General features: G+C 38.3%; 1 protein-coding gene across 3 annotated transcripts in view; it reads left to right on the top strand.

The window, feature by feature from the left end:
• The first annotated feature begins 671 nt into the window (after window positions 1–671).
• Window positions 672–24,992, top strand: part of PAPSS1 (3'-phosphoadenosine 5'-phosphosulfate synthase 1) — a 44,892-nt gene continuing 20,571 nt past the window's right edge. The window contains exons 1-6 of one of the 3 annotated variants that reach the window (XM_005148635.4): window positions 672–913; window positions 7,759–7,873; window positions 11,949–12,184; window positions 13,588–13,726; window positions 15,725–15,843; window positions 23,230–23,343. In XM_005148635.4, coding sequence (XP_005148692.1) covers window positions 854–913; window positions 7,759–7,873; window positions 11,949–12,184; window positions 13,588–13,726; window positions 15,725–15,843; window positions 23,230–23,343 — 783 coding nt within the window. In that variant the 5' untranslated portion in view covers window positions 672–853. Of the gene's footprint in view, window positions 914–1,304; window positions 1,404–5,804; window positions 5,914–7,758; window positions 7,874–11,948; window positions 12,185–13,587; window positions 13,727–15,724; window positions 15,844–23,229; window positions 23,344–24,992 lie in introns of those variants that run through there. The other 2 variants (XM_031048512.2, XM_031048513.2) reach the window with 2 other exon arrangements.

Below are 24,992 nucleotides of genomic sequence, written 5' to 3'. Positions count from 1 at the left end.
AGCGCAGCACCATTTCCACCTTAAGATTAGCACTTTAGTGCTAAGGCAATTACTTTCTGGAACTGATATAAATGGACTAATATTTATACAGCAAAAGTAACCCCCGTTAATATAACACCATCTCCACCTCAAGATTAGCACCTGATTGCTAAAGCAGTTCCTGTCTGGAAGCTAGAATCCAAGAACTTCTTGTTCCAAATGCAGTGTAAGAGATTTCCTAGAACGCAGCACAGAATTAGCTTTGTTGGACTCCTTGTAAGGTGGGAGATTTAATTAACGCAATCCTTGCCTTCCAAGTCACTCCTGGCTACACTGTTGTTTCTCAGCGTTTCATCACCTCCAAGATAAGGCTTTGCAGCGAAGCCCTGTCACTCCTCAAAGACAGGGGAGAGGGTGCCTTGCTCAGGCGACGTCTTTAGCTTGTCCCTGTCACATAAAATGTATCGGCCGCTTAGTCCCACTCCCCAACTGTTCCTGAGGGATGTCGGCCTTCTTCCCAGGAGCTGAGAGTCCCTGGGTGACGGGTGCCCGCCGCAGCCCGGGTCAGCACCCGATAGGGACAGCCCCCGGCACCCCAGGCCGCCATCAGCGGAAGTGTCTGCGAGCCGCAGCTACCGCCCACCCTGCCTCGCGTCATGGCGCGGCGCAGGCGCGTGGGGACTCCTGTGCTCCCCCCAACTCTTGGTGCCGGTACGCAGCTCCGCCCTGCACCACCTTTGGCCGAGCCGCGGGCGGGGACGCGTACACGGCACAGCGCCTCGGCTGCTGCTGCGGCTTCACCCACACCTAGCATCAGTGGGGAAGGTGTGTTCTCCTTCTTCTCCCTTCCTTCCGTTGCTGTTCCTCCGCGGCCATGGAACTGCCCGAGAGCCAGTGCAAGAAAGTCAAGCTGAGCAACAGGATGCCGAACTGGGTGAGCTGGTGTGCGGGGAGCGGTGCCCCCGTGGGCAGGTGGGCGAGCGGGGCGTGCGGAGCTGAGAGGGCTTGGAAGGAAGACGCGGTCGAGCGCCGTGGTGATGTGGCAGTGGGCGGCAGCCGGGACGGGGGCTTCCTGCTCTGCTCGCTGCCGCCCGCCCGCCTGCGGCGGGGAGGGGAGGGATGCGGGCCGGAGGCGTGAGCCGAGACGGTTAACGGAACGGCCGTGCGGGCTCCCTGAGAGAAGTGTCGCCATGGAGCTCGGCGGCGGCGGCCCGTGCCGGTGTCCTCCAGAACCAGGGGGCAGCGGGTGGGGAAGGGCAGGAAGCCCCTCCGGTGGGAACCGGCGGGCTGGGGGTTTCATCCGTGCCTCTTCTGTCGTGAACCCTCAGCTTCTAGCGCCCTGGAAGAAGGAAGACCTAAGAATGCGGTGTACAATGTGGCCATTCATAAACTTGGGTTGGCCGAAGACTGAGGTTCTTTGTATAGTGGGTGTTCTGTGGAAAACTGTCGAGACAGGGTTTAAAAAAATCTAACTAAAGCCTTCATTCTTAGCCATAAAGATGGGGGAAGATCCGTTTACAGTGAAGACCAAAGCACAGCTAGTAAGAAGATACACTGCAGGCCTTTGAGAACATTTGATACTTTTGATGATGCAAGACAAGTGAAAAGTAGTATGATTTTTTTGAAACTATGAAACAGGGCTGAAACTGATGAGGGATATTTGATAATATTTGATATAAAAATAACAGTGTAAACCAGTCCTTGAAGTCTTACTATGAGTAATAAAAGCCACAGTGCTCTTATTAAAATGACAAATCTGTTAAAGAAGAAGAGTCTCATGGTTGTCTGAAAATGGGAAAGTTGGTATTGTACTAAAACAAGTTCAGTAAATGTACCTCTCCAAGCCTCTTCCACTGTGTACAAGTTCAAACTTGTTTGCATAGGAAAGTAATTGGTAAGTGACATTCTTTTGATTTCTGTGAGGAAAAGGTAAAATCAGATGTTACAAACATAGTGAAATAGATCATGTCTCGGTGGGATTAACAAATTGTATTCAAAAATTACTTAGTATCATTTAATTTGTCAGAAGCAAAGCCAAGATGGTTTTGACCAAACAAAGGAAATGTTAGGACAAACCCCAGGGAGTTTTAACTGACATTGACTGAAATTAACAGAAAGTTAAGTGACATCAACTGGTCAGTGAGTTCAGTTGATGTTAGCAATCCCCTCTGTGTTACGTGGCAAGCAGAGGAAGATGTCTACTTCTCCTTTTTTCTTCAGCAGACCTCGGCTGAATTGCTCTTTATAACCCAGTAAGCTTCACCAGGGAAAAAGAGTGCTGCTGATTCACATGCTCCACACACAAATGTTCTGGCGCTTCTGACTCTGCGTCTGTTCAGCTGAGAGCAAAGTCAAAGCAAACCATTATACCCTGATGGAATTGGCAGCCCCTAGGAGAGTGGGCAGAGCCTTGTCTTCCAGACTTTCTCTGGGCATCCAGCACTATCCAAAATACACCTCTGTCTGTGGAAATCCCCATGCCAAGCCCACCTCTGAGCACAGAGACCTCCAAGTTACAGAACAGCACATAACTTAGCCTCAAATACCGCAATTACACTAGCTTGATAGGGAGACTTGTGAAATGCTGTCTTTATTGTAGCTCTAATTCCTAATGTGATGGAGGTGTTGCATCATTTTGCAGGTAACTCCTCAAGAGAGCTTGCTCCAGTTCTTGTTTTTGAGAGTATGTTCAGCAGAGACATCTCTGGCTTTGCTTTTGTCCATTCCTTTTGATGTCAGCTAATGACTCCACTCTGGCACTGGTGAATAAGCTATCTCTGGTTTTGGTCATGCTGTTACTGTGGCAGGTGGCAAGTGAAGATATATTCCTTATAGTATGGTTATCAGTGAGTACTGTACAATATTCTGGTTGCTTTTTGCTGCTGTGATTTTTGAAACTGTCCCAACTTTATAACAAATCATTTGTGACAGTGGCAGGAAAGCATGCATTTGTCAAGTTGGGTGATGCTTCACGCAAAGGTGTTTAGATGCCCTGTTGAATCAGTAGCACTGTGGCAAACTGATCCGAAGGGCATTTGTGAGGATAAAGGTAAGAGGTTTTGTTATAAGTGTGAGGAAATTTCATGCTGTAGGCTATGGTAGAATATGGATTAGAGAATTGCTAGTTTTTTAATCTCTACAAAACATCTTGTTCAGATGCCATTTCTGGGCTTGCCCTCCATTTCCAAGCACAGTTGTCCAAATCAAGGCACAGAATTTCAAATCAGAATTTGAAAAAGTAGCTATTGGAAGACATTCCTTGCAGGTATTTTGGTGAACAGGTCCTGAAAGCTGATCTACATATGGAGTAGGTGTTTGGGTGAAATGCCATTGTTTTAGCATCTGAATTTTTGTATTGCAATTATATCTGTTCTCCTTGCTTGTGTTTGTAGACAAAGGAAATGGGCAACGTTCAGTCTGCTGGATTTGCTGTTTCACTATTGAGAACAGTTTGGTTGGAAAAAGAAACCTATCACTTGGTTGAGTTGTCATTGCTGAAGAATAAATGTCATAAAAATGTGCATTATTGGGATAGCCTTTCTTATAAAGAGGCATATGGTGATCAAGTTAGCAAATGGCTTAGAAATGCATCTGAGGTGTTTGGAAAATGGGAATGGCATTAAAGATAAGACTGCATTTCAGAGGTGATGCTGGATCTGTTGCTATTGTTAGCTTATGGGTGTTGTTCTCTTGAGGAATCAGCGCTGTCATCTTACAGCAGAAGACTGTGGATTTAGTCACAGCTTCTTGGGTATATATGGTTTGTATAGAAACCATGCCTGTGCTTTACACAGTCCTTTCCTGATGCTTCCAATGTCAGAGCTGCCTCAAGTTAGAGCTGTGGCATGGGGAGTCTCTGCTTGCCACTGAAAGCTTTACTTCCTACCGTAGGGGTCTTGCTTTGTGAGAAGTTAAAATTTGATGTCAAGTGACTGTAGAAGCACAGTGTTTCATTGTTGCTCTGAAGTAGTGAAGAATAAATTCAGTTTATGACAGTGTAATGATTTGGCTGTTAATTATGAAACAATTAAGCAATAATCTTTTCTGCTGCCTTTTGATCTTGGTGTTGCAACCTGGGTTTGCTCTCCTTTATCTGGATGTCTGATTGGAGTTCTTACCTCAAAGGTGTTTGTTACTGATAGTCAGATTTGGCTTTGGCAAAAAAAAAAAAATAGTTGCAACTGGGCAAAACATCAAGAATAAGATAAGAAAATAAATGCAGGTCACATCTCCCTCCACAAATATTTATACAGATAAATTGACAGAGATATATTTCCTTTTGGTCCATGTCTGCTTGCTTTCTTCTGTTTCCATAGTTCTTAGATGTCTGTACTCATTTTCCTGGTCAACTACCTGCAAAGTGAAAAGTTACCTTTATGACAAAAAAAATAAGCTGTGGAGTCATCCTTTCTTGCTGTGTTATTACAGCTTTTCAGTGCACATCTAAAGTGAAAGGCTTATTATTCCTTTTTTTTTTATCTTCAGTACAAAGATATTGTTATACTGCAACACGTCAGATTTCATGTGAGACACAAACTGGTATAGTGGGAAGGATATATCAGCATTCTCAGCTGACATTACTGTTATAGTGAAACACAGTGGACCAGAGCATTTAACATGCAGGAGGGAAAACATTAAAATGCAGTGTTAGTATAAGTAGTGCAGAAGCACTTAATATGTAACATGGGTGCAAGAAATATTTTTGCAGGCAAGTCAGAGAGGAAATTTCCAATGGTTGTAAAAAAAAAAAAAGGCAGATAAAAAGACCTTTGAGATTAATGCCCTTTTTTTCATTAGCCCCTTTTCAAAAATTTAGTGTGTTGTTTCGGTAGAGTGACTATTATAGTGAATTTAATTAGGCTAAGAAGTTTAAAATAGCTTTTTTTTTTTAAACAGTACTTCTTCATCTTATTGCGTTTTCTTGTTACTCATTTTCTGTTTCATTTCTTTTAATATTGATAATATGGATCTCCAAGGCTAGCAATGCTTTGATGCAGTATAAAAGGAAATGACTGTTCTTCATTTCTGCTATCATTTTGGATGGCCATTTAATTTCATCAGTTGATAGTCATAAAATTTTATGTACAGGAATTTGAAGACTGGCTAAATAATTTAAGAGAGCAACTAATGTAAGCCACTGATTTCTGCTCCTGAGTATTTCCCTGTACCACATCAATATTTGTAGTAAATATATATGTCTGGGATAGTAATTAAAAACATGATTTTGAGGATGCAGCTTTTGGCTTTTGTTGCTCAGCACTGCCAGTGAATCATCTAGTAGGAAAGTGAACAGGATTAGGAAACATTACTAGGTTGCTGGGTTTTTTTCAGCAAGAGAGAAAGACTTGCTAAATTATTAACTCTTCAGAGCACTTCTATAAAAAGCTGTTCTCTGTTGGAAGATAAAGAAGATTTTGCTACTTTGTCCAGGAGTAGTACTGAGCTCTCTTGTGTGCATACACACATAAACAAGAGGTGGGGCTGGTGGGGATAGGTGTGGTTTTGAAAGCTTGCAGTCAGTTTGGGCACTTTAACCTTTAGTCTTGGATGCCTGCTTCTGAAGGATTGTTGTCCCACCCCTGAGCTTGCTGGCTGCTCTGTTGCACTTTGTGTGCCTTGTATTCCTGCAGTCTTTTGGCCTTCCTGTTGCTGTGTCATCAATGCTCATTTGTTGCTTGATACTTTTTTGTTTCTTTTTTAAAGTTGTGTCTTATTTTCATCATTTTAAGAATCCCTCTTGCCTGCTTTCATGTGTTTTGTGAGCTTAGTGCAATACCCTGATCAGTTGCATTGCTGCTTTGCTAGTTCTGGAGAACAAAGAAAACTGATGCAACTTACTGAATATAGTCTGGAAGAAGTCTCCTTGGATGAGACCTTTGACCTCCAAAGTGTTTGAGTCTGATAACATACTGATCGCCAGGAGTCAACAGCAAAGTATGTGTGTTTTTACATTTTAGTGTGAAAGAGTTAGTGGCAAGGGAGCTGTGCTTTGAGACTGTCTTGTGTTTTTTCCCGTGCCTGGTACAATACAGTACAACTGGAATTGATGAGAAAGAATGTTGCTATTAATGTATTAGTTTGAATTGCTATGTATAGTGTATAAACAGTATATCTTTCTTTTAATTGAAGGCCAAGTACTTAAATTCTTTTTGTTGTTTTCAATTCCACAATCTGTCCATTTGCTTGCTGATATCTCTGATTTTATGTAGTGCATATTTGTTTTTACTGTAGGAAGAAAGAATAGATATATTTTTTTTTTTACTTTTTGACTTCTGGCTTTAGTTATCTGTACTGTAATAATTTCATGTACAAAACAGCTTTGGTTTTGGAGATAAAGTATTTGAAGGTAACATGATCAGCAAATACAACTTAATTTTTGTATTTTTATAAACTGTTTGTAGATGGTGGTTTCTTATGGGTTGGTATTCAGTCTTCATCTAATTTTAGATGCTGGACTGTCACCTCTGAATTATGGGGTTGTGTCTGAAAACTTGAACATCTGTTTTTACCTTAACTATGAGCCCAGCTGTGTATAGAGACATACAATCAAACAAATTCATAACTTCCACTTAGGTTATAGATAAACTTTAAAGTGTTCTTCTGCAGAAGAATGCTGTAGCAGCAGCTCTTGAAGTCACAAGTAGATATGATTTTTCTGTTAACACTACTTTGTGGTGTTTCTCTCTAAAACTATGAACAGCTCCCTGCTAGTACTTTGTAATCCTGTATCCTCCCTTCTTTTGTTTTTATTAGATGTCATAAGTGCTTTTCTTTCCAGCTAGTACTGAGAAAATGATGAAAGAGAAGACAGTGTGAATATCTTAGAATATGTTTGTAAGCAAGAGAAGTCAAAGCAGCATTACATACACCACTAATTTCACCCCATCTCTCTTTTTTATTTTTTTTTTTAGCTTTCTTTTTCTGTTTGATTGTTCATGCTTTGGTTGTCTAAGGTCTTGATCTTTTATGAACAAAGTTCATGTTACCTGATGCCATTAAAGCTTAAGGGAATGCTGAGGCTGATCTTCCTGTGGGTTCCCTCACCTTAAATTGTGAAATGTGTTGACAGCAGTGTAATTTTTCTTAAGATACTCATACAGCAGCTTATTATGAGGAATAAATAGTTTTAAGAAAATCTGTAACCAGCTTTGTTGTAGTCAAAATTATACTACAAAAGTCCCATCTTTAAAAGTATATTCTTTAGTAAATCACTTGGAAGTGGTACTTTATTTAATCATTCAGAATATATAATTGGCTCAGTTCTGGAAACTGATAGTATAGATAAAGGCAGAGTGGTTTGGAGGTGTGTCTGCTGAACTGAAAGTTGGACCAGACATGCACAGTTTGCAATGAAAAGGTCTCTTAAGAGTAAAAAAATTAGCTGATGTTTGGCTGTTTTATGACAGAAACCTTTAGCTCGGAGAGGAAGAGTCCATTTGATCTTACCTTTAAATGACTTGAACAGAAGTAGTGTCTAGCAGCTCATCTCTATTTATATAGTTGATTTTTCTTAAACAAGTTGTATTTGAAAGTAGTAATTGCCTAACCTGGCAATCTCAAGTTTCACTGAAGGAGCACAAGGGATGTGGTGTGCTATGGGTGGCTTTTCTAATTTCCTTTGTGTCCTTTGATCTATGCTGCAGCTGATGGATTTGGTATTGTTTTTGCTTCCATTGATCTGTCTTCAAGTCTTTCTCTGTGTCTGTGAAGAAGCTTCAGTATGTTTTGCCAGCTCATCCTATCAGACATTAAAGACCTAATGAGCTGCTGCTTTTACAGGGAATGCAGAGGGCAACCAATGTTACCTACCAAGCTCATCATGTCAGCAGAAATAAGAGAGGCCAAGTGGTGGGAACAAGAAGTGGTTTTCGTGGATGCACAGTCTGGTTAACAGGTACGTTCACAGATTTCTGAGGATCTTCTTGTTTTAGTTATTCTTCTGAAAAGCTACTTAGTGGTAGATCCTTCTTTTTCCTGCAAAGTTGAGTATTTGTGGAATCTGAGATGCTGATGCAATTTTATTACTATTTTTAGGTAGACTAGGAAGAAATTGCTCTGGGCAGATAGTAATTTGAGAATGTATCTTGTTTGGTGCTCTAGGATCATTTTTTTTGACACTGTCTATTGCTTAATTCTGGTTGAGTTTTGAAGTGCATGGAGTTTTTGTGTGTTGTAACTAATTCTGACTCTTCTTACTGTCCATTTAACCTATTAACAAATGAAACCTAAGTTGTCTCCCCCATTCTGCAGGACTGTGTTCCTGAATCTTTTCTGTAAGGGTCTCTTCTCTTTAGAATGATCTTACCTGTTTCAGATGAAATAATGATTCAACATAAAACCTATGCTTTGGACAGCAACTGAGTGTTCAGGCAATGCGTACTGAGAGTTATTTTTAAAATCAGTGCTGTATTTTTGCCACTGAGTTGTTTTGGCTGTAAAAAAGAGGGGGTGAAAAAATTCTGGAAGACACCTTTGTTTCATAACTGTGAAGGGATTTTTTTGTTCTGTCTTTCAAAGTTCCTTGAAGCTTCAACATATTTCCTTTGGAGCTTTTGGTTTTTGTTGTTTTTTTTTTTTTCCCCAGTTAAAATGGAAAAGAAACAAATAAATATAGCAATGTGTTAAGTATTTTGTAAACCATTTAGAGCACTGTTATATTGCAATACAAAAAATCTTCACAAAATATTCGAGAAACTTACTGCACTAAGTAAAATTTGTTTCCACTAGTGTTAATGAACATACGGGAAAGGTAAAGTAATAGTTGATATCAAATTGCAGAAAGCCACTCAAAACAGAATTGATACAGGAACTTGCTGTCATGTATTTCTTTGGTGAAAGAATGGAGCACTTTGTCTCCCTATATCTGTCACATAGCTCCAGCATGTCTCAATGCTTCAATGATCTAGTAGGCTGTCTTTCTGTTTCTCCTGCTAATTCATTAATATCCTTTTGAAAAAGGTCATGATAAAAATGTTTTCTCAGTTATCTACACAGCCACATTTTCCAGGCATCATTCTTTTAAAACATGACAGACATTAAGATTACATTTGTTTAAATCCCAGCTGGCAACTAAGTACCATGTAGTTAGTTGTTCACTCTCCCCACCCTGATAGGATGAGGAGCAGTCCGGAGAAAAAGGTAAAATCCATGAGTTAAAAACAGTTTAATAAATGAAATAAAGTAAAATGCAACAACAATAATAATGATTGTAATGAAAAGGGGAGAGAGAAGGGAATAAAACCCAAGGAATGAAAAATGATGCACAATACTCACCACCAGCTGACTGATGCTCAGCCTGTCCCTGAGCAGTAACCAGCTCCTCTCAGGCCAATTCTGCCCAGTTTGGGCATGAAGTTCTGTGGTGTGGGAATAGCCCTTTGGCCATTTGGGTCAGGTGTCCTATTTCTGCTCTCTCCCAGCTTCTCATGCCCCTCCTCACTGGCAGAGCATGAGAGACTGAGAAGTACTTAGGGTGAGCACTACTTAGCAATAACTAAAACATGAGTGTGTTATCAGCATTGTTCTCAGACTAAAGCCAAAACAGCACTGCACCAGCTACTAAGAAGTAAATTAACTCTGTCCTGGGTGAAACCAGGATAATGCCCGATTTCTTTTTTTTGTAAGGAGGAAGGAAGTTGGTGGTAGAATACAGAAAAGTAGGAAGGCAGTAAGGTGTTAAAAAGAGTGTGTCAGGGAAGCTGGATTGTTGACGTTTGAGCACTGATGTTACGGAATTAAATGGACTGTAGGTATTGAAGTAAGCAATACTACCCATTCTAGAACTGTGCAATGAGTCTTCAAAGCCCTACTAGGTTTTAGAATAAAAGCTGAAACAGTGGTATACTCCTTTCAAGATTCTCTCACGTCACCACCGTTCCTGGAGTGGGAGTGTACTGGAAGTTATTTCAGAGGTTTTAATTTTTTATTTTTAATTTTATTTTTCATTTTTAAGCTCGGGTTTATTTGAGAGTTAAATTGTAGTAAATGTCTTGTGGTTTTGAGTCAGGGGGTCCTAGTAAAAATGAAAAACAACATCAAAAAACAAAGAATGTATAAAAAATGGGAAAGCGTTACTTTAACATGTAAAATAATATGCAATTTTGAGAGTGTAAGTTATTCTAAAGACTTGTCAGCTCAAAAGCTAGTTTTAAAATTCATTATTATATAACATTACATTTTGTATTTCATTAAACACTGGAGACCAAGTGATACGTGCTAGAGCATTTGGGTAAATAGCATGCTAGATGTGGGGACAAAAACTGCAAATCAAAGACTGCATTAATGAGAATTAAATTATGAAGTTGCTGAAATCTTAATTTGGACTGCCGTGATTACTTTCTAGGAAGAGGGTGTGTGTAATTGCTGCCAAAAGAAGACTGTTCTGTTTCCAGCCTTGCTTTCCTTTCTTGCCTCGCGCAAGCTGTAGTGCTTGCCCAACCCAACCTTGAGCTGATTCAACCTCAATCTAAATCATTCTGAACTTAACACAGCCTCCTTCCAGGCACAGAAAATGGAAAAAAAGTGTGTGTGTGTGTGGGGAGTGGGGGAGGGAAGAAGATGAGCAAACTGAGTTGGCTAAGGGGCACCAGAGGTGTTGAAGTAATAGAGTGGAGATAGGGGAGGGCAAGAGAGCAAGCTTTCTCCTTTCGTCATGTATAGCTGTTGCTTTTTTCAAAGTAGACAGGTGAGCACTGAGGCAGGAAACCTGTGTTGTCCAAGAAAAAGTAGATTATTTTAATAGATGATGATAGGTCATTATTCACAACTCCGCAGTTTTTTCAGAGTTTTGAGTGTGAGCCAAACCATACAGAAATCTGTGATGGATGTGGGGGCTTTCCTTGAGAGAAGTGTGGGCGCAAATTCTTATGTAGGACTTGCCCTAGGATGCACATATTCTTATGTTTTCAGTAGGCTGCTCTGTACCTTCTGGATTTTGAGTGAAAAAGGAACCAATGCAATGACTCCATCTTTAGATTATCCTAAACTGTTAAAGGTGTCAAGGTTTCCTTTGCACTTGGAGTTTTCTTAGAACATGCTTGTTGTATGATTGTGATCCTTTGCTGCAAAGGTCTTAGCAGTAATATCAAACTTGTGGAGTTTTATTTTATTTTTTCTTGTTTGCTTTGTCTAGAAAGAATCTTAACTGCCACTAAGAAAGTTCAAAACATTTTTCTTCACTCACTAGTTTATTTAGACTGCCATCACACTTATTTTTTAAAATATTTTACTTACTCAAAGGATTTGTGTTATCTTGTGAAGATTTGTGTTTGTGTCCCATTTAGCAGCTGATTGCTCAGTATAAGCAGAAGCATGTGCTCCAGATAAATTCCTGAAATCTAGTCTGGAAAATTATTTAAACACATTTGCAACTTAAAGCAAACAGTAAACTTTTAAGTGCCAGCAAGACTTCTGAATTGTTTAAAGGTTTGTTGCCTAAGATACTGAACTGGGCTAAAGTTTAGTATGAAAATTGTCTTTGCTTGTTACTGACCTGTTCCAGTTAGTAGAACATGACTGCTCTGTCTGAGTCTTGAGTAGGCGAGTTTTATTGTGTCTGTAGTGTCTAATTCAGTGCTGTTATTCTGCAAGGAGTAAAAACAGTGTGATCTGGTCCCATTTCTTATGTTGGCTGGAATTCACTTCAGAGATCTTCCTCTTTTGATATAAACAACATCTTAACTGTGTTCAGTCTCCAAGTTTAGTTTGTTCAGGTAGTATCAACTGCCAGCAGCAGCACTGGGGAATGTGCACAACCTCTGTAAGTGGCAGCAGCTCTCAAGGCCACACTATTCTCTGTTTCTTATGGCCCACTTTGCTTTGTGCCTTACTGTCCCTATACCTATTGTCTGTGTAAAAGGCACTTGGCCTGTGTTGCAGGCATTGCTGATGCTTGTCAATTTGGGTAAATGTACTTCAGTTTGCCCTAACTTGTTTCTGTGCTTATGTAGTTATATTATTGAATATTCTAGGTCTGTCTGGTGCTGGGAAGACTACAGTGAGCATGGCACTAGAAGAGTATTTAGTATGCCATGGCATTCCATGCTACACATTGGATGGTGATAATATTCGCCAAGGCCTTAATAAGAATCTGGGTTTCACACCAGAAGATAGAGAAGAAAATGTCCGTCGTATTGCAGAGGTTGCTAAACTTTTTGCAGATGCTGGTTTGGTGTGCATCACTTCCTTCATCTCTCCGTATACTCAGGTAAATATGAAAACCCTCTAGATAAAGTGTGGGGAAAATACAAAATGTAACTCAGTGACAGGAATCCCTCACTGAACTTAGCCAGGATCAAATACTTGCTTGACTTTTTCTTTTTGTCTTTTTTAATTTTTTTTAATGACATTTGTGCTTTCTAGAGATGATTATTCAAATTTAATTATTCATTTTTTAAATAAGAAACATTAATCTTAAATATAAAAGTTTGCATTAGTCTCTTAAATGGAACTGTCCTTCAGTCTGTTAGACAGAATTACTTACCTAACACAAGGAACAAACACAAATGATAGTTCAAGAGTCGCAAAATTACAATATCTTGTTTGATCCATGTAGATTCTAGTACTTTATAAAGAATAGGTATACACTTAACCTGAAGACTCACTTAAATTTTTTAAAAGCATTTTTTCCTCTAAGTGAATGAATGGTGTGAGCTGTATTTTACCAAATGGCTTAAGGGAAAAAATGTGTAATTGTCCATAATTATTTTTATTTTATTTCATGCTGTATGTCCAACATAACATTTGATAATACTGAAAATTAACCTAAATCCATGTTTCCATTGTTTTGTGAAGACCTTTCTTTTTTGTTTGTTTGGTTGTTTTGCTTACCTATGAGAACTCAGATGGGAGAGACAAAGTGAACACCAAGTATCTTGAAGATACTTGCAAGTATCCTGTAAGCTACCTGGGGCTGTAGCTTACATGTTTCACAGCCTGAGAAGCTGTTACTTCTTTGGTTATAGTGGTGCAAACAGTTCTTGCAATGATAAACTGGGGAACTCAAGATCTTGCAGTAAAATACAGGTCTTTAGACGTAAGACTAATAATAATAATATTTAATGGGAGATTATTTAGAGTGGATTTTTGGAAGTGTTTTGTTCTCTAACTGAAATTCATCAGATGTATGGCTTGATCAAGCACTGAAACAAATAAAATAATGTTTGAAGTATGGAAGCCTTGTCAGATGAATGAATATAGATAAATCTGGTGCTCTGGAGAGAAGGTGGTTGTATCAGGGGTAGCAGGTAATACCTCCTCTGAATTAAGCAAATGTAAAAGTTAGGGATGTGCTAAAAGGTAGAGGAAGGTACAAAACATTCTGCAGTGTATGCCTGGGTTCAGTGTTGGGTGTTTTTTATTGATTTATTTTTTAATAAATCAGGCTAATGTAAAATACCTCGAATTTTCATGTTATCTTTTACCATGTGATGAACTATATTCAGACTGGTATAGCTTGCAGGATATCAGTCAATCAAATCATGTTTCTTTTTTCAGACTTTGAAACTTGCTTACATTTTACTGTCAGCTTCTTTAAAAAGAACTTTGAAAGCAGAAAGTCACAGTATGTGGGTGCAATCTCTTACTATTTTTTTTCCTGTTTTCTGTCAGGATCGTAATAATGCCAGACGAATTCATGAAGGGGCAAGTTTGCCTTTTTTTGAAGTATTTGTGGATGCTCCGTTGCATGTCTGTGAGCAGAGAGATGTTAAAGGACTCTACAAGAAAGCCAGGGCTGGAGAAATTAAAGGTGAGCCTAGGTGTAGTCACATCCTTTCATACCTGAAGCATTGGTGTAATGTGACTCCACATAGGTGGATGTGCTCAAGTCTGTGCCATGCTTAAAAGCAACATGAACTGGGGAAAGGACTGAGCAGAAAATTGTACCAGCTATTGCAAGCTCTTACAGTTGAGGATTAGTCTGTCCTTTGTGTCCATTGAGTAGTTAAAGAAGAGCCTGATTCTTTATAAAGAATTGCATTAACAAGAGTTACTTCTTCCAGAAGGCAAAGCATGATCTCTCTCTGTAAATCCCATTAAGAGCACTTCTGAAGAAACTTTTTGAAATTAGGGTTCTGTGCTAGTGCCCATGAAAATTACTTCATATACCCAGCCTCAGATCAAGATCTAACTACAGCCTGCAATAAAAATAGCCTAAATATGCGATTACTCTTTGTAAATATTGCTTCAAATGCTTCCTTACTCTGTGTTATATTATAGTTTGCAGGGGCTGATGATAGCAATTTTTAAAGTAACCATTTTTCTGAGCTGAGTTTACTGATGTTATAATGATGAACTCAGCATTTATCAGAAGGGTTATAAAAATTCAGGAAATCTAAGACATTGCACGTGATTGATTGTTTGATACTTCCAATGCTACTAAATATGTCCTGTGAAGACCAGGAATAAATAAGGCTGACCTAAGGTTTGCTCAGAATCATAGCAAGGTGGCTTGAGATTGTACGACACAAATCATAGAATCAAATAGGTTGGAAAAGACCCTTAAGATGCTCAAGTCCAACTGTTACCCCAGGACTACAGACTACATGTCTGTACAGAATCCATATTTGTGCTGTAGAACTTCCTTAATACTTTGTGAATTTTGAGAGCTCCATAATGGGATTGTGTTACTTTAAAAGTGGTAGTGAGGTATACAGTGGATGAGTAAGTTACAGGTGGGTCTAGCACTGGCTGTGTCTTATAACCCATCTGATACATGAAGGATGAAAATTAAATGAACTTGTCTGTTCACAGAAGTGAGCAACTGTCACTGCCTTTTTCTCTGGCCGTGGTAATGAGACACTTCGTTTGTTCCTACTGCTCCTAAAATGCGATAGTTATAAAGTATGCAGGTTTTGGTACAGATACTGGGTTTTATTTATCACATGAGGTACTGCAGCAATCTTTTTTTCTTAGGTGGGGAATTATGCTACTAATTTTCAGAGTATTTAATACTGAAGTGGAAAACTCAGTTTTAATGTTTGTAGTTGTGCAGGATGCAGATGTTCAGTGGCTGTAGCTCATCTGATATTTCTGCTGCAGATCTGACTTGTAAACTTTACATGCTTTGCCTTTAGCTTTGATTTCTTTTCCTCCTTGTTCATGTATGCTCAGTCAGAATCTCCTCCTTTTCAAATCAGACTACTGGCTAAGTAGGCCAGAACAAGCTCACTGTAGCTTGTAGTGCCTGTGGCAGTAGTTGTTACAACTATAGCAAACACACACATCTACTTCATATTAACAGCTATCTTAAAATTATATATTAGCTGAACTAAGGTAATAGATGTTGGAATTTCCTACTCTTCTGAGTACTGCCTGGTGTCATGAATGTAAATTCACCTATACACTCATTGTTCTACATCATGCTTTCTGTTAAAAAAAACCCCACAACATCACAGCTAATAATAAAGGACAGCTGATGGATGACTAACTCTGGGTTGATGTGCACAGTTCTACTGCCATTGCTTCTTTCTTTCTTCACAGTAAAAATCAAATAACATGCCAACAAAAATGAGCTATGTATATGCTACAGAATGCTGAAGTTTGATGCAGTTGTGTAGCAGGATTAGCAGATGGTATGATTAAGAAAAAAACCTGTTGATTACCCGAAGAAATGCTGTATTAAGAAAGTTAAAACCCTGTGCTCTTGCCTGTTGTGTTGCTTTATATCTAGAAAACTGAGAACATTGTTAAAATGCAGTAATCATTTGGGAAAAGTTGCTTAAGATTTTTGTCTTATGTTCTGTAGGTTTTACTGGGATTGACTCAGAGTATGAAAAACCAGAAGCCCCAGAGCTTGTGCTGAAAACTGATTCCTGTGATGTGAATGACTGTGTACAACAAGTTGTGGAACTTCTTCAAGAAAGGGTGAGCAGAAATGCTTGTATATCTTAGTAACTTTTTTCAAAGCATGTGTGCCTGTAGTCTGAATGTATGTTCTAGGAAAAGCAAAGACAGTTTTTAAGAGTTAAAGGTTTATTCATCTTTAAATTCTAGCTTTTAAACTTGTCCTGATGTGTGCTTCATTTTTAAACCTGAACATTGCAACATGTTTGATCTCTAAGTGGAAAAAAGAATTGGACAAGTGGAAAATTATGTTATCTTAATTATCATAACTGATAACTGGAAGGGAGAGAAGGTTGCGTCAGTTACAGAATCACTGATGAATGCTGACTTAGCAAATTATATGAACCAATTTTAAAGATTCTGAAATTTTTTGCTTTGTCTCTATATTGTACAAGTTAATATATACTGCAGATAGGAAGAACCAGGGATGCACTCACACAGTACTTTGAGCTGGCTTAAATAGGGGTGCAGTGGGTGTGTCTCGTTTCCCTGGTTGCCACTGTTTTTCCTGCTCTAGTAAAAGTAGTCGTGCAATTGAGTAAGGACTTGTTCAGGAAGCTGTTCTTTACATGCCTGAGTTGAGGTAATGGTTCATAGCTTCTGAAAAGGTAAGACTCTCCTTGTTCATGCCTGCAGTCTACACCATCCCTTTTCAAGCCTCTGGGCCTCCTCCCATTGTCTGCTAAGTGATGCAGTTCATTAACCAACCTAAAAAGACCAACCAACCAAAGCAAAACAAACCCAACATAAAAACCCCAAAACAAAGAAAAAACCTAAACAACCACACCTCCCATCCCCCCAAAAGAAAAAGCACACCAAAAACCCTATGCACAAAACAAAACAAAAAAAAGCAGCAACAAAATAAGGCAAAGAAACAAACAAAACCCCACCAAAACACAAAAAAAAAAACAGACACAACAACCCTCATCCCAAAACCAAACCAACAAAAAAACTCAAAAACCCAAACCTTACTAGAAGTGAAGGCAGCCATAAGATGGCCTCTTGAAACCAGATTGCCAGAATTTGCTAGTATTCATGTAGAAGAAATGTCTCCTTACATTCTTATCTATAGCCAGTGGGTAGTGAGCAGATGACATTTCAAACAATCATTTTAATTTTGATACTCCAGCAGACAATTATTCATGTGTTTTGTGGTGGATTTGTTTGTTTTGTGAGTTGGATGTTCTGGAAATTTAGGATTTAGCTTGAGTAAAGCTCCCTTCCAACCCAAAAGATTCTGTGATTCTATGATTTTTACCCTAATGCTCATGTGAATGTTTTTTGGAATTAAAAAGGAGAGTGCTGTATCAGAGTCCTGTGTATGGGAGGTTACAGTTCCTGACTGTGGGAGGCCATGTGCCTCCTGCTCAGAAGAACAATTCACCAAGTTTCATAATTGTAGAAACTAATGTTGTGTGTGCTGAGATGGTGATTCCCAAAGTCTTGCGTTAGCACGCTTGGTTTACAGTGCTGAATGCTGGCTCCTAGCCCAGTCAGCTTAGCTCTGTCCTTTGCTTAAGGCACATCTTAGCACAGATTTTTCTTTCTTTGTAGACAACAGTCTCATGAATGCCAAGATATCTTAGTGGTTGCTTACTTCCTTCAGTGAAAGAAAATGAAACCAAGGCATGGCTGAACAGGCATGTCTTGCTCTCACACCATCTTAATTCAGTGATACCTTGAGAGTATAACTTCTGTAGGTTTTCTTTAGTTGGAACAAGCCATCTCTGTGGTGTTCTTGAATAATCCATTGTGATTTGTAAAGAAAAAAGACCATAGGCAAGCAGTATTAAAAATAATTTGTGATGTTTGTTTTGTTTCAGTAGCTGTGAAAAAGTTTTGGAAGGAATCCTCTCAAAGTGTTGGTAATCCTTGAGTTTCAAGGAGTGTTTTTATGTACTAGTTCTGACAATAGTGGCAGAAGAGAGAAGACAATTGGAACTGTATAAGTGTGTATGGTAGCAGAGATAGATATACATACAGAAGTTTATTAACCAAGAACTTGAAACACAGTTGTTTTGTAGGTAGTAGAATTATTTGGTTCTTAGGATTTTTCGTATTATTTGAAAAGAGCTCTGAAGCAAATTTAGCAGGACTTTTCCAAAACTGTGTTCAGTCCTTTGGAAGAAAAGGGAGCTAACCATGCAGAAAAAGGAGTTATATGCAGATATTTAATCTGGAAAGTTCTTGTGTGTTATAACTTGGTTTTGAGGGTCATCTGGCTTGGTTTCTTTGCACATAAATGCAACAGACACTTGAAAGTTCTTTTTAGGGACCTAGACTTCAAGGTACTGATGCATATCTCCTACAGCTACCAAGTGTCACCCCCTGCTGCTTTCAGTACTATACACACTTCTTTTCTTTTCACACACCCTCCCCCCCCCAACCAGAAAGACTTTTGTGGCTTTTGAGCTTGATAAATTTGACTTGAAACAAGGGGGGCACAAAATCACAAAATGGAATATATAAACCTTTAGAATTAGTTTTAAGCAATGTTAAATTTTAATGGCTTTGTAACAGTAGCAATGGAAAATTACTGAGGTGCATGACACATAGAAAAAAAACCAGAGTACAGCTAGAGAACGTACTGAGAATTCTTTTACAAGAGAAATCATTATAATTGACATAGTTTTAAGAAAAACAGTCTAGAAGTACAGGACACAGGGATAAGGAATATCTGGGAATACCAGGTGTCCAGGATAGGCTACAGTTTAACTGATAGGTAGGAGAACAGGAGGATTATTATGTCTCTGGTGCTAACAAACCAATTAAACTAGTATAAGCATCTACTGAGTGTGCTTCAAAGGCTGCCAGAAGTGATGAAGATTGTTGGAAGAAGTAAACGACCCTCAGAGACCACCACCACGATTTTGTGCGCATGAGGGGAGCTTTCTGGAAAATAATGTAATCTGTATGTAGCCTCATGAATATGTATGTATGCCCAGGGACTGTATAAGGACGGCTTGTGCAGCAGCAGGGGAGACACATGTTAGGAGGAGCTATCCCCTGTGTCTCTCAGCGCTGCAATAAAGAATACCTGCTTGTCAGCCTAAAAACTTTGTTGGCAAGTTTGTTCATGGAGTTTTCTCCGAATCAGACTTCAAATCTGCTGACATTTTCTAGTGGAGTCAGACAACCCTAGTGCAGGTGTTTGGCAGTAAAGATTTAATTGGTTATGTTCTTGTTTTTCCTGTCAACAAATATAGCTGATCTAGCCCATTGCGAGAAGTTTCTATTTCCTTACTATGGAGTAAATTCAATATTTGGCCTGGCAAGTATTTTCTGAAAAAGTCATAGTTCAGAAATGCCACCTTTCCTGTTAAGGAAATGCAAAATTGTACAAGGGAAGAGTTGAATTTCCAGTAGGTAACTTGAAACTTTGAACTCTGAACTTTTTCTAAAAGTCCCACACTTCTGGATATCAGTTTATGGAAGCTCTGCAAATACCATCCCCTAAATTGGAATTTGATGACACCCTTCTTCTACTGTTTAGGTCAATGCATTGGGGGTGTATAAACATGGTGTCCCTTCTTCCATCTCCCACTCATCCCCCAACAGTTACACACAATTTCCTGTGTAAGCTTGGCATTACAGTGGTATTTGGGAAGGTGTTCCTTGTGGTTACACAGTACCGGTTTACTAGCTCTGTTCACACAATTCCCTGCAATTGTATTTAAATTCTGTACTCAGAATTAGGAACACAGTAGAAGCTAAGGCTTGTTCTTGGAAGTCAGTCTCTTTTGTTTGGTTGGGGGTTTTTTTGTTTTTTTGTTTTTCTTTGCTTAAGATGCAAACTTTGACTCTGGTGGGTCTTGGAAAATACATGGAAATGTGTGAGACTAATTGGTTTTCAGAAGACGTGAGTTATGTGGGAAGCCACCAGGGTGGTCAGGGACTGGTGCATATTGCTGTAAAGGAAAGGCTGAGGGGAACTGGACTTGTTAAGCCTGGAGAAGAGAAGGCTAAAGATCTTTGTGCTGGTTTTGGCACTGCAGTGGGAGAGTGTAAAAAAAGACAGATTAAGGCTTTTGCAAGAGGTGCACATGGGTTCGATGAGGAACAACAGACATGAAACATAGGAAATTCAGGCTAGGCATAGGGGAATAATACCTTTTTACTGTAAAGATGATCAAATATCAGAACAAGTTTCCCTGAGAGTTTGTAGATGTTCCATCCTTTCAGATATTCAGAAATTGATTGGCTGTGTCCTGAGCAGCCTGCTGTACTGGATCCAGTTTTGAGCAGGAGGCAGGACTAAGTGACCTTTGCAGGCTCCTCCATAATTCTCAGATTAGGCTAATAGTTACTTTGTGTGTGAAGCTGAGGGGAAAAAAACCCACTCTGTAAATGATGTGCAAGATTATACTATTAGTTTTATACTATTGCACTGAAGATTTGAACACTTAACAAGAAAGATGTAAACCAGAGTGAGCAGTATAAGCTTCTAAGCATAATTAAAAAAAACACACCTCAGTACTTAACTTTTGTACTTCCCACATTAATGAAACATTGATTTTTTCTTACGCTTAGGAAAGTACACAGAACTTCCTGTCTTTTAAGTTACAGAATTCCTATTTGTGAAATATGTCTGCTTTCGTTGTGATTGCTTTCGTTTGAAAACACACTACTGAATGTTATAGAAATAGATTTCAGTAGCTCAACTTGGAAAAAAACAAGCAAAAAGGCATGTATAATTTTGGAGTTGTTATTAAAAGAACAAGCTCCAGTTACACTGAATTGTGTAATCATTAATACTATGATGGTGTTTATTTTGACATCTATTCTGCTTCCTTCTCTTGTTTTTAACTTCTGGGCAAGGGCACAGAGTCACTCTGAGACTTTGGCTGGGCAACAGTCATCCAGGTAGTTCTGTTGACTGATAGGTTTGTATGAATATTTTGTAGATGTTTTCATTCAAAATGATTTAGGTTGATACAGATGTACTGTGTAAGCTAAACATTACTTACTTTGACCAGAATAAATTCGTAAAGGTGTCTTTACACATTTGGGAGAGACAGCAGCGAATGCCTGTGGTCAGAAGTTCCTCTTGTTGGCACAAAAGGCATAGTTTTTCTGTGGCTTAAGTGAATTTAAGAAGTGATAGAACATAACATAATGGGCATAGGGTTTCAGTCCAGAAAATTGTACCCCTCTCTTAAGATCACAGCTGTTACTCCATTTTTCAGTTTTCCCTGTGTGTAAGGTACTCACAAATTTGCCTGCAAGCTATAGGTACCAAAGCAGTAATTACTATAGTCACAGAAATAAATCTGTTTTTTCAATATATAAATAATTCAGTGGCCTCACACCTTAATTAATATGAATTTGTAAGACTAGTAATTCAGTAATATAAATTGGCTTTCACTTGTGGATTCCCATCTGCTGGAAACTTGCCTGGAGGCACTCTCTTTACAGGATGTTGAGGATGTTTAACAGCACTAGCAAAGAATCTACTATAGCAATCTATGGAGGCAAATTCCCATAAAGCATCTAAGTTATTTGTTTATTATTTTGCTGTTTTCTGTATGAATGTGTTTAGAAATAATAAATGTTGAGGAATGTTGTATAACTTGTCTTTTGGTAGAATGGACTTTTGAGAAGTTACTACCTTAAAGTGGTCACTAGATGGCTTTCTAGCCTAGAATTTTATTAAAATTCATAGTTTAAAGACCTATGGATTCCTCTTTTTTGAAAATCTAAGATGTTGTTTTAAATGACATTTTTTATGTCTGCAGAGGATTCGAGGTTTAGAAGTCCTACAAATTCTCTAAATGTCTGACTCAGTGTTGCTAGAACTATCTTCAGGCTATTTACATCCTTATAATGAGGTAGTTTGTTGGCAGAAACTGCATTGTGAAACCTTTTTCTCTATTGTTTTGTCCATTAGTGTGACACTAAAACCAGGATGATATTTGAGTATACCTTTTTAATAGGCACATATATTTTCAGCTTTTGATGGTTTGTAAAATTAGGATATTCTAGCATGGTAATGACCTATGGTCCGGAGGGGAATCTTCAGTGAAGCAGCATAATGCGTACTCAGTCATTATACTTGTAAGGTCTGCTGTTCTTTCAGGCAATGCCTTCGTTTGATTCTGGGAGTCTACTGCAGCTCTCCTGGGCTGTAGTGTTGCTGCTCTGGCAGAAAAAAAAGAAGGCAAGTTTTGCCTACCTTATTAGCTGATAAAATCAGCTTCCCAAATGACGTCTGATATGTAATGGACTGAGCTTATAAAACACGATTGCTAAGTGCTAGTTTAATTTGTTCTCCTTTTGTTTGTCTTTGGAGGCATGAATTATATAACAGCCATTGAGACTCACCATGCCTTTTTACGCCTGCAGTCCTTTTATCTCCCACTTGCTTTCATCATCCTACTCCCTTTGTTTTACTTTCCATGGAGGTAGTGCCTAATACCTGATAAATGCTTGGATAAGCAGTCTATAATGCTCAGGCAAACTTGGTTTTTCCTGCAAGCATAACTGGGAATAACTTGGGAAAATAAAGATAATTTCTTTATTCTTGATACGGGTCTGTATATACTTTGCTTTAAGGTGAGCTTTTTTTTTTCTCCTCAAAAAGTAAAGCATTACTTCATGAAAATTTCCAAAACTCTGAAAAATATATTTTAAAAAGAACTGTCAGCTGCTTTTACTTTTTTTTAAATGATTTTATCCTTATATTCATATCTTATGAGAAGTTTAAAGTCTTGAGCCTTGAGTGTCTTGCAGTCTTGTTTAAAATACGTAAAGGAAAAATGAATTTTTTCCAAATTCAGAAAAATCTATATTCTGTGGGCTTCTGGTTATAAGATGCGATTTCAGTTCATTGCATATATATACACAGATGGGTTCTCATTTAAATATTGTAACTGTTAGTATGTAGATTAGGACACTGGTTTTGTAACATTAGCTGTAGGTAACACATTAAATTTGTACTTCTGTATTAATCACTTTTATTTGAGAGGGTTTTTTGTACTCCATGTTACCACTTCTAATGTACATTGTATAGTAAATGGCTCAAATTTACAAATGCCCCATGTCTAAAACATCTTTTTGCTTTCTAAAGTATAAAAGTGTAATCTTCCTTTCTGCTGTAGGTATTGTAAGCATTAATAAGTCATAAACCCTGCATTTAATAGTTAAAATATTTTCTAGGAAATGTTATATGGATACTTAAGATACAGAAAAAATCACTTGTCAGAATGTTTCGCTTGAATTATTAAAGCTAGCAGCTTGGCTAGCAATATATCATAATCTTGGAACAGTGTGGGCTTTAAATGAGTAAAACAATGAATAAACTCTTGCTACAGAGTAGTGCAACGTTAGAATTTTACTTCTTGACCATGTGTTCAGAGTCCAAGAAGCATTCTGAGCAAACACTAAGTTCTATTTGTTCCTTTTATACAGGATATTGTACCAGTGGATGCCTCTTACGAGGTAAAAGAGCTTTATGTGCCAGAAAACAAGCTACAGTTGGCCAAAACTGATGCTGAGTCTCTGTTAACCTTGGAAATCAATAAGGTATTGTGTATTCAGTTATCTCACTGAAGTTGAAATACAATCTGTTGCCCAGTGAAAGGAGATAAAGTCAAAATACCTGTACTGCTTACAGAATGTATCTTGATATGCTTCCCCCCCTCCTTCTTGAGAGAAATCACAGCATCTGTGTTTTCTTTAATCAGTTACTGGAGATAACAATTGAATCTTTGTATTTTAGTACATTATGTCTGCTATAGTGTTACTTAGTTTATCCCAAGCCTGGAGATTAAATTTACAGTGATTTCCTCCCACATCTCTCTCCCCCAGTCTATGGAGTAAACCATGCCTGGCATGTCTTGTAGGAGCAGTGATTTCTAGAATAACAACAATGATATTTTTTTTTGCTTTGTTTTTATTTATTTATATTTATTTTATTTTGAATTGTAATGACCTAAAAATACAAAGGAAATCAGTTACTATTTCTTGATTATTCTTGTTAGTAACCTTCAGCTGAAAGATAGTGTGACCTTTATATATACCAGGCTCAAACAGCTGTAAATTTAAGTCTACAGAGAAATGATCATATGTACTTTATTGTTTTGTGGTTGGTATTGTGTTGGGTTTTTTTTGTGGGGCTTTTGTTTGGGTTTTTTTTTTTCTTCCTCTCTCTTCCCCTATTAGAACATGTTGATGCTACTTTTCTGGCTTCCAGCAGTGAAAATGTGGAAAAACCTGGAACAGCTTGATCAACTTTGTTCTTATTTTGGTCAAATGCAATATCTTCCAACTGAAATAAATTGGACAAAGGTGCTTCTGGCTCTGTTTCAGTTCTACCTCATAATTTTTTTGAAAGAGCTATGCCTAAACACACATCCAATGCATAAGTTTTTTTACTGGCTTTTTGACAGTATTACTAGAATTTAAAGCTAAGCATTTGGTCTAGGAGCTGACAGAGCTCAGAGTTCAGCCTCTGCAGTGAGTAACTTGACTTTGAAGGACTGAGACAACATACTAAGCACAGCAGTAAATAGCCTTCTACTACTAATAAACTTTAATACTTGCTTTAACTGCATCTTAACTAGATTCCCATATGTTTGTAAAACTAGTGCTTTGATAGGGAATAAATATTTAAGATCATGATTAAATTTTCTTAAGTGTCCCATTCTAAATTGCTCACCCTGCAACCTAGAAAATCTAGCAAATCCTTTCCCCCTGCACCCCCAACTAGTGGTTTGCTAAATATCAAGGAAGTGTATAATATAAACTTGGCAAGAGAACATGTGTTGTACTTGTATCAGCATAAGTTAACGAGTGTAATAAAATTAGTCATGCTCTTTGAAAGAGACTTGCACAAGCAAAGCCTGTCCTTGTCAAAGACTTGACCAGGTCTTAGTAATGCACATGCAGAAATAATAGTGGCCGCACAGTAAGTTATAGTGTGACTGCTTAAATGCTAAGGAAGGAAATTCCCTGTGAGCTGATACCTCTCAAACTAAACTAAGTACTAGTCCCAAGAGAATTTTACTTCTGGATTGTCTCACTAGTTTCTGCAATAGAAATTGTCTTTCCAATATGTTTTAAGATGGGACCTGTTAATATTCAACCCAATAATTCTGATTTTTTTGGTGGTAACTGTGTTGTTGTTTTTTTTTTTTTTCCTCAACCTTTTAGTTACCTTGCTTTGTTAAAAA

This window comes from Melopsittacus undulatus, chromosome 7 (genome assembly GCF_012275295.1).
Source record: "Melopsittacus undulatus isolate bMelUnd1 chromosome 7, bMelUnd1.mat.Z, whole genome shotgun sequence".
Taxonomy (NCBI): domain Eukaryota; kingdom Metazoa; phylum Chordata; class Aves; order Psittaciformes; family Psittaculidae; genus Melopsittacus; species Melopsittacus undulatus.
This window is presented reverse-complemented; position numbering and strand designations above follow the sequence as displayed.